Source organism: Rutidosis leptorrhynchoides, chromosome 5 (genome assembly GCF_046630445.1).
Source record: "Rutidosis leptorrhynchoides isolate AG116_Rl617_1_P2 chromosome 5, CSIRO_AGI_Rlap_v1, whole genome shotgun sequence".
In the NCBI taxonomy this organism is placed as follows: Eukaryota; Viridiplantae; Streptophyta; class Magnoliopsida; order Asterales; family Asteraceae; genus Rutidosis; species Rutidosis leptorrhynchoides.
Genome location: NC_092337.1, coordinates 57,376,212 through 57,386,146, shown reverse-complemented (window position 1 = coordinate 57,386,146; position 9,935 = coordinate 57,376,212). Strand labels below are relative to the sequence as shown.

At 33.7% G+C, this 9,935-nt stretch overlaps 2 protein-coding genes across 2 annotated transcripts; one reads left to right on the top strand and one right to left on the bottom strand.

Annotated features, from left to right (window-relative positions):
* The first annotated feature begins 1,200 nt into the window (after positions 1-1,200).
* On the top strand, positions 1,201-2,406 carry LOC139847587 (bZIP transcription factor 11-like). Its single transcript, XM_071837286.1, has one exon. The coding sequence runs from the start codon at positions 1,682-1,684 to the stop codon at positions 2,171-2,173; it is 492 nt and encodes a 163-aa protein (XP_071693387.1). The 5' UTR covers positions 1,201-1,681; the 3' UTR covers positions 2,174-2,406.
* Positions 2,407-4,087: 1,681 nt separating this feature from the next.
* LOC139847947 (uncharacterized) lies at positions 4,088-8,792 on the bottom strand. Its single transcript, XM_071837682.1, has 13 exons — positions 8,389-8,792; positions 8,133-8,275; positions 7,487-7,603; positions 7,266-7,380; positions 7,050-7,187; positions 6,777-6,872; positions 6,580-6,693; positions 6,360-6,428; positions 6,160-6,230; positions 5,978-6,071; positions 5,361-5,489; positions 5,177-5,266; positions 4,088-4,395 (listed from the first exon to the last, which is right to left on the bottom strand). Exons 1-13 carry the CDS (start codon positions 8,752-8,754, stop codon positions 4,267-4,269), a joined length of 1,671 nt encoding a protein of 556 aa, XP_071693783.1. The 5' UTR covers positions 8,755-8,792; the 3' UTR covers positions 4,088-4,266.
* Positions 8,793-9,935: the final 1,143 nt, after the last annotated feature.

Here is a 9,935-nt window from a genome sequence, read left to right as displayed (position 1 = left end):
ATACACGTCTTACGTAACCAGCATCGTCTAGCATCTTCTCAAGGTCAACAGGTTAGTTTCTCGTTAATTAGCACATACGATCTTACTTGGGGCCTTCCGATCGACGATCGTTATCGAAGGTGGACTTAATCACTTGGCTACCCCGCCGACATCATCATGTCGGCCAGGGTTATTCACGGTAGCTGGACCGGAGAGCCTCGTTCTAAGATCCTTAAACCCCTCCCGTTATGCGTTGAACAGGTATATTGACCTTATGGAAAATATATGCATGATCAAAATAATAAGAAACAAAAGTCCATTTATTTCATTCAAAACTCCATTTTTACCTGTATATAACTTTCCCCTTTTGCCGGATTTTTGAAAAAAAAAAAAAATCACTCGATTATAGTTATTGGGACGTGCAAGGCGTACGGTCTCACATGACCCATTATATATAATGCCCAAAAAGTTTGTATTTTGCTTGTAAAAATGCTAACAGAACAACATTATTTAAATAACAAATATATATAATTATTTAATTTAATAATTATGTTTTTTTAACTGTTATTTTAATTGATCTTAGTACTTATAACTTTATTAGTATTATTGAACTTATTATTGTATATGAAAAAATTTCGTATATAACGAGCTCATATTTATCTATTGCACAGGATCCATAAAATTGACAAAACGACATTTTGTGTATGATATTACACGTAATTCAACTTGATATATAATTTACATGTACAATGTACAATTACTCTACATGATTACTACTTTGAATTTTATTATATGTGAATGTAATTGTGGTGACGTGTGATTTACAATTTTATTTGTTGAATAAGACTGTTTTCATGTAAATGCTAACAGAGACTCACTTTATACGACTAGCCAAATACCATGATAATATTGTTACATAATTATTTCCATTTTCCACAATTATCTAAGCAACTTACCTTTTTCCAAGAGGGAGATGATACTTCCAAATTGATATTTGATAGATCCACACCAATTTGATGTTAACTTTCCAAAATAACCTCAAATAATTTCAAACATAAAATTTGTGTAGGTTATCATTTAAGGGCATGTTAGTACATTGAATTGGATTTATCAAATTTGTGTTTATTTCCAAAAACTGCCGTCCATATAATCCATCATTTCTTAGCCTCAAAAACCTCTTTCAACCCTCTCATCTTAATTTCCTCTGTTTTCAGTCCCCTGTTTTCTTTGCTACTTATCTTCTCCAATTTTCATCTTCTCGTATTATTATTAACATAAAACACGAGAATCCAATTCATAAATATATCAACTTTTCCAACTTTAATTAAAATCTCACTTTCTTATTCATCTTTCGAAGATTTTCATATTCTTTTACAACCAAATCATTAAAAATCAATGCTAGAGATTAATGTTTCCGATTGTTAGTGAAGTTTTCCTTTCGGGTTTTATGATAAATTCGTTAACTCGACGCAGGACCCATCTTGTTCAATCTTTCTCAGTCGTCTTCCTTTACTGGTTTTATGTTTTTTCATGATAAACTAATTTTCACATACATCTTCATATATCTATATTCTATATCCATCCATAAAAATATTTCAATAAATACAAATTATTCTATATATTTCTTTATTCGGGTCCTGCGTCTAATTTTTTTTCCTTCATTTTTTCTTTTTAATTTGTGATCATAATCTTATTATTAAACATGGATTCATCAATTGTGAACTCATCCGGATCAACCAGAATCCAAACCTCCGGATCCGAAGATGATATAAATAATCAGAGAAAAAGAAAAAGAATGTTATCAAACCGTGAATCAGCTAAGAGATCAAGAATGAGAAAACAAAAGCATCTTGATGATCTAACGGCTGAGATCAACCAACTCAAGATCAACAAGAATGAAATCGCAACAACTATGAAACTCACCACACAACAATTTGTTCAAGTTGAAGCAGAGAACTCTGTTTTGCGAGCTCAAATTTGTGAGTTAAGCCAAAGGCTAAATTCACTTAATGAAATAATCACTTGCATGAACAATAATAATGATTTTAGTGATGGTACAAGTAGTGATTGCACAATTGGTACAAGTGGGATGTTTGAGCTTGAGCAGGCTGATTTGTTTGATAATCATTGGAACATGATGTACATGAATCAACAAGCTATTATGGTGTCTGCTAGTGAGATGTTTGAGTACTAGCTGTTAATGCTTGGACGATGACATGCATTGTTGGGTTGTACCTTTTGGGTTGATGGTGGTAGTAGCAACTTGTTTGCTTCATCTAACCATTGTATTGAGTGGAAGGTGGAGAAAGGGAGAATTATATTGTCCTTCTGTTACTTCTAAGTTAGGTTTTATTATATTTAATTAAAGTTATTTTACTGTGTGTGTGTGTTCGTGTATGTATAGTTTGTGTACAATGTTTATGTAGTATTGTACTCCGTACTATCTATTGTATTTGTGAATGAGTGAGCACCTGTGTGAAATAAACTGTGTAATAATTTTTATATCCTGTGTTTTATTAATATTGAATATTGTATATTGATGTGCATGTAGCATAACTTTTATAAGATACATGTTTTATACTATAGTTGAAGCAATCAGTGATCACATGATGTATGATGAATTAGTTATGTTTAGTTTTTTTTTTTTGGTGAATAGTGACTACAGATTAAATTATGATTATTTATTTATATTTATTTATTGTTTCAACATTTTGAACTTCTAATTAAAAATGGAAGTTGATTTGTTTGTTCTAGCATCAATGATTCAGATAGGTTTGTAATGATTGGATTTTTCATTTTTGTTTTGCTACGAACTCTTTATTCATGTCTTCATAGCTGATTCATAAGACATATATTGAGATCCTCACGAAACCGGAAAATCCGGTTAGACCGCGTACATCGCCCTTCCCGAATAGCCTGAATAGAAAAAATTTATCGGTTTACCTGTATGCTTTATATGGGCAAATTACACTAATTACTTTTAAAGTAACCAGAGACTGGGACTAGATCAACTTCATTGAGGCCTTAGCGCTGAAAAAACGTTTAAGGTTTTAAATCATTGAATTTGGCGGAGGAATGTTTTCGTTTGCTCCACTGAGACTCGTTTTCATCGAGCCCTTTCTTACTAACGGCAATTCCAAGAGTCGTCTCCCAGGGGTTTACTCGCTAGTGAGGACCCAATGTGGATGTCGCTAGAGATGTTTCTTTTGCAAACTCAAAAATTGTTCAAGGTATCAATCATTTCGAAACCAGAAGGTAGAACTCTTGTTAGGGAACGCCTTCTTTTCACTTAGGTGATGATCCAGCAACACAGATGCATTACATCCCTGTAAAACAACAAAACACGTACACATCTTTCTAGACGTAAATTTAGAAAGAAAGAAAAAAAAGTAACTTTTAAATGAACAAAATGCTCATGAAAATGAAGCCTGATCAAAGAAGCAGCTACTCTTGGATCCTTGAAAAAGGCCCTCCAGATAACAAAAATGACAACGTCGACTGTATAAAGTTGATGCTTAGACGCAAGTGACTGTATAAAGTTGTACATTACAACTTATCGGCTGGCTTCAAACTTTTGGGCCATCATTTACTTTCCCATGCAGGCCAATGTTGACAAAGATTGAACTTTTGGGTTGGCACTTGGTACAAAACTCTGGGCCTAGGTCACGCTTTTGTATTAGACGAGAGTTGTGCTTTTAGTTTTGACCCGTAATCAGTTGATTCCTAGTAAACCTCATCTTTGTATTAGCATGGGGCGAGATACAGCATTCAGTGACCTGGTTTTGACAGTTTCGGCCAGAGTGATCATTTTGGGGCGACTATGTTTTGCTAAAGATCCAGTACAGAACCCACTTGCAAAAAATCCGGTCCACCCAAACCAACATCTTGACCCATCTTTGTAGTTTATATAAGCGGTTATGCTAAACTCTTTTATAAGCCAATCATAACTTTCAGAATGCTTAAAAGCTTTAACCATGTTAGTAAGAATAAATAAATTAATAATACAGGATGGTTATAATACTACGAATCACATCACTGGAAGCTACACGATAACAAATTACAATACTGTACATCACCGTTTTAAATGATTTTGGAATGCCAAGTCAAATTCAAAATTCAAAGCACCGTGTGATAGCCAGGCATATGAACTCTTGGTTTGCACAACATTAAGCTAAGGTATTTACAGATAACTACTACCCGAGTCTTCAAGGCTGTTTTGCAAAAAACGGGATTGCTTTCAGGTGATAATACTAATGAGTTACAACAATCGTGTTCGACCAAGAAACTTCATACGGACAATACGTCTTCGGAAGAAGTTTGAGATTGTGATACAAGTGTTTGTCTCATTGGGGTCAAAAGTCTGGCATAACGTAGAGGCACGTGCCCGCTAATCAGTGTCCCGTTCTCGGTGTATTCCTACAATTAGACGGGTCAACACTAAGTCAAATGCAATTGAATTCACATGATCAAAATCGTCTCAAAAAAATTACAAAATCCAGTTTGGAATTCAACAAAACATTAAGCTACGTTTGATTGCCTTAATTGAATGGTTCAGAATGTTGAACTTCAACATTCATTGGCATTTGTTACTAACATGCAATACATGCTAAACCATTCAAAGTTGAAATACTATCCTAACCATTCAACACCACTATTTCTTTGGGTAGTGATAAATCCAACCATATGTTTTTGATAAATCCACTCATTATGTGCATAGATTGTACTGTACAAACATGCAAAGCATAAATTGAGTGGATTTATTAAAAGCTTTGTTGGATTTATCACCACACTATTTCTTATGATATCTTCCTTAAATTATAATCAAAATACTTATCAAACAATTATATTATTTTAGTAACTCATTAAAAAGATTTAAACATTTATTTTACATCATTTCATAAAGTTCTTTCAAAATAATTATCAAACATCTTATTGTCGTTCGGATATTTTTGAATCATTCAGCATGTAATCATTCTATTTTATCAAACGCAGCATTCCCTACCCACATGATTACTAATGTTGGCAATAGAATGTGTCGATTTGGGTTGTGTTTTAACTCAACCAAAATACTTAGCTAAAAAGAAACCATGTAGTTGAATATAACAAGAAACCTATGTATGCATATTTTTTGCATACAACCTCCTATACCTTATTCACTCATTAATCATATTTAAACAATGTCCATATGTATACTTACAGTTCGTTCAACCATCCCAACTTGATGTATTGTGCTAAGGAGTTCTCCTTTATCAAAAGGAACCAAGGCTTCAACCCACACCATACTATCCTGTTTAAGTATATATTTATTCGTGATCAGAAAATATAAATATAAATATAAAGTGAATACAAATAAACACTTGCAACGTAGAACAAGTAAAAACCTTTAGTTTCTCTTGTACTGCATGACAGAACTCGTCCAAACCACTACCATTTAGAGCAGATATGCAAATTGTATCTTCAATCATATTGGCCATTAACTTTAACTTTTCTGAATCGCTAGCCTTATCGATCTGTTGTACAAAAGTTGCAGATGTTATGCAGTTATCAAACTATAGTTTTAAAACTGTCATAGTGCTTAACCAAACAAAAGTTTAATGGTGACAGCGATTAATCAAACTATAGTTCTATCATAATGGAAGAAACCATTCAAAAGTTAGCTAATACAGTTCACTACATAACACGTTTGATGCTACACACTTCAAACTCATTCATCAATATCAGATTAAGAAGAAAGGGTAATTGCATAAGGTAACAAACTTTTTCTGGGTTTCTATTTGGGGGAACAATGTTTTCTTGCATCCAGGTAATGGCAAAATGAACCTTTTTGAACGTTAAAATTACAAGATTACCCTAACCGAATCTTTTGATCCTATTTGTGGGTGCAATAAAACTATGTTCAAACAAAAATCTGGGCAAAGTTCATCACCTTTTTAGACATTTTCCCTTTAAAGTATGATTTATATTAAATAAGTAACTGTAAAACAAAATATGCAGTTACCTTATTCCACACCATTAACTTGGGAATCGATGAAGAGTCTAGTTCTGAAAGAACTTTTTCTACTGCTTCAATTTGCTGATCCGCCAACGGGTGGCTGCAATTAATAATAATACGTAGTAATATTTAGTGTAACACTTTTATAATTGTAAAACAAAAACAAAAAAAAAGTGATCGATGGCTACCTAATATCTATCACATGCACCAAAAGAGATGACTCTGATATTTCCTCCAATGTTGCTCGGAAAGCAGCAACCTACAAACAAGACGGGTCAAATAACAAACAAGCTACACACGTTTTGAATTTAAAGGGCTGAATAAAAATAAATGTTACACAAAGATAAGAATCCATTATATAAAAAACTAAAAGAGAAACAGAGCTCACTAGAGTTGTTGGTAACTTTTGTATAAATCCAACAGTGTCCGTAAGCAAAAACTCCTTTCCATTCTTCATCTACAGTAAAATGCATATATTAAGAAGTAATGTTATCTTCAAGGTTACAAAAATCACTACTTGGGGAGTACTCGGATGTTGACTAAATTTGACTTTGACCAATTCTGACTGAGTTTTGACCATGTTTGACCGAGTTTGACTGAGTACTAACCTGTACCCTTCTTGTGGTTGGATCAAGTGTAGCAAACAACCTATCCTCAGCAAGAACATTAGCCCCTGTTAACTGATTCAACAGTGTACTCTTCCCAGCATTTGTGTACCCAACCTAAAAAGTTAAAAGAGGTATCATAGGATCGAAAATAATCATATACGTAGACAAATTACTGACTCGAAGTTGTATATTCCTACCAGTGACACAACTGGCACAGGTACAGAAAGACGCCTTGTTCTATATTGCTTTCTATGTTTTCGAACAGATTCCAGTTCTTTTTTTAAAGCACCAATCTGTCATAAATCATTACAACAAAAGCAATTCATATCACAAACCATAACATTCTTTTACTTTTGATGGTTATTTCTGGACTAAAATGAGTTTGGTTACACGGGGAAAAAAAAAACAACTCAAAGTTTGTTACTTTTTTATGCAATTTGCCCGTATCAATTACAAAGAAAGTTCCTTACTTGAGTTCGTAATATACGCTTGTCCACTTCAATTTGTTTCTCTCCCATACCTTTGACTTGTCCTCCCGATTGACGCTCAAGATGGGTCCACATTTTTGTTAATCGTGGTAACTGATACTCCATTTGTGCCAATGCAACCTAAAGTAATGAATGTATATGTTAGTTCATGACAAGAGTCTATAACCACGTTAGTTCATTCAAACGAAATCACATTACCTGTAGAGAAGCTTCACGTGTTGCTGCTCGTTGGTTAAATATATCTAAAATGAGAGCAGTACGATCGCATGCTCTAACGTTTCCACCAAAGGCCTTTTCTAAATTACGCAATTGACTGCAGTTTAATTCAAATTCATACCGATGATATTATGATATTTCATGCCAAATGTGTAAGTCAAAAAATATATATGCTACATTTATTAGGTATATTAATTACTAACCCCGGTGAGAGTTCATCATCAAATATTACTGTTTCAACACCATAACCATTAATTGCTGTTTTGATTTCTGCAACCTTGCCAGATCCAATGTATGTCCTTGGGTTTGGAGTAGATAGTCTGCATCATACAATAATTAATCAATTGTGTTACAACACAAAAAATATTAAATATAGAGGCTTCACAGTTCACATTAGTATGAAAAGATACAAAAGCAAATAAAACAACAATTCAAAAATTTTCTTGTTATAACTTCATGGCTAGAGATTCCCTTGAATTTGATCAAATGTAGCTTAAAGTTGTGGCTAAAAACGGTTAAATAAGATCCTTTTACTCATCATTAAAAGTCTTAAAAACACATTCTATTTCCTCTTAAAATGCACAACATAGAGAGGTAAAACATCATGTGTGTAGCTACACTACAGCATACGTCCTAACTCTACGACAGTTAAAAGCTCGGATTCGAGCAGGAAACCAACTAGCAATCACAAAAGAATGAGAACATCACATACTTTGTGTTTCCATTGAAAATAGAACATATTAATAATTGGATTAGAGGGGCCATGAATTTGGAATCATGATAGTAAATTGCATATATGAATAGTAAAAAAAGAAAGGGATAACAGGTTGATAAATTGGAGTAACTGACTTTTGATAAGTGGAATCAACAACCAAAAGTCCAGCTGTATCAGCCAGCTGAGCAAGTTCCTTGAGTGACTCATCAATGCTAAATAATTCATTTGTATCATCTTTACTTGCCACACCTACTAGGTATGCTTTCTCTTCATATACCTGATATTATAATTATAATATCAATTAATTTTCAATTATTAACCTTCAATTTAAAACAGAAATATAAATATAATATTATAATATAATAATAATTCAAATTAATAAAAGTATACCTCTTTTCCATTACGGAGATTGAACCGAGTATCATCAGCGTCGTCCACGTCATCGACTAATTTCTTCCGAGTAAGCCTCTTCCGCGGAATATTCTCCGGAGTAATTCCGGCGTCTACCTCGACGGAATCCGGTAAGAGATCGATCGAAACATCCGTATCGTCATCAGCGGGGGATAACACGTCAGTTCCCTGTTCTAGAACTTTAATTGAACGATTAAAGTGACGGTGACATTTATTGCTATTAAAATTGTTGCTGTAATTTTGTGGTATAGAAATAGTAATAGTAGTGAAATTAGGGTTTCGCTTGAAGTCGAAATGAGATAAGTGAGGGAAAGGTTTAATTACTGAATGAAAACATGCAGTCATTATAATTACTAACTAGAATTGGATTGGATTGGATTGGATTGGATTGGATATATGGAAGTGTGTTTGTGGATTTGGTCTTCTTCGCTAGTATATCATCGTCATTAATGGTGATTGAAAATAATGAAATATCTTAACGCCGTTTGCACCTTTAAGATATGACTTTTGTGAAATATAGCCCTTTAATTTTACCAGTTTGCTATCTACATTCAAGTAACGTGAAATTACATCAAGTAACGTTAACTAACGTCAAGTAACGTCAAGTAACGTCAAGTAACGCTAAGTAACGTCAAGTAACGTTAAGTTACGTTAAGTAACATCAAGTAACGTTAAGTTATGTCAAGTAACGTCAAGTAACATTAGGTCACATCAAGTAACGTTAAGTAACGTTAAGCAACGTCAAGTAACATGAACTAACGTCAAGTAACGTCAACTAACGTCAAGTAACGTTAACTTACGTCAAGTAACGTCAAGTAACGTCAAGTAACGTTAAGTAACGTCAAGTAACGTTAAGTAACGTGAAGTTACATCAAGTAACGTTAAGTAACGCCATGTAACGTTAACTAACGTCAAGTAACGTTAACTAACGTCAAGTAATGTTAAGTTACGTCAAGTAACGTGAAGTAACGTTAAGTAATGTCAAATAACGTTAAGTTACGTGAAGTAACGTTAAGTAACGTTAAGTTACGTCAAGTAACGTTAAGTAACGTGAAGTAACGTTAAGTAACGTTAAGTAACGTTAAGTTACGTCAAGTAACGTCAAGCAACGTCAAGTAACGTTAAGTAGTGACGTTAAGTAACGTCAAGTGACGTCAAGTATGTAACAACCCAAATCCGTTTCACCAAAAACGGAGTACATTTTTTTTTATTAGTTAGGTCCCATTAATATAATACATTTTCAACTCTGTTTTAATCGAAACATAACATCATAATGATACGTTTAACAATCTATTATGACCCTTGGCACACAAATTACACTTTACAAAATCATTTGTAATAATGACCCGATCACAAGAAATACGGGTTAAGACTCAATAACCCAACCGAATACCAAGAGCATAATCCCGGGGACTACCAAATCCCCCATCCGCGTCCAAATATCCAAAAGCTACCCCGTCGAGCCCAAGCGTTCCTAAGCATCTAGTCTACAACTAGCTAGTTTCATAATCACAATACCTGTAAAA

Coding starts and splice junctions, on each gene's coding strand:
- LOC139847587 (XM_071837286.1), top strand. CDS start 1,682: ATGGATTCATCAATTGTGAACTCATCCGGATCAACCAGAATCCAAACC.
- LOC139847947 (XM_071837682.1), bottom strand. CDS start 8,754: ATGACTGCATGTTTTCATTCAGTAATTAAACCTTTCCCTCACTTATCT. Junction 7,604..8,132: donor GTTGATTCCACTTATCAAAA/GTCAGTTACTCC, acceptor TGTATGATGCAG/ACTATCTACTCCAAACCCAA. Junction 6,429..6,579: donor CAACCACAAGAAGGGTACAG/GTTAGTACTCAG, acceptor ATTTTACTGTAG/ATGAAGAATGGAAAGGAGTT.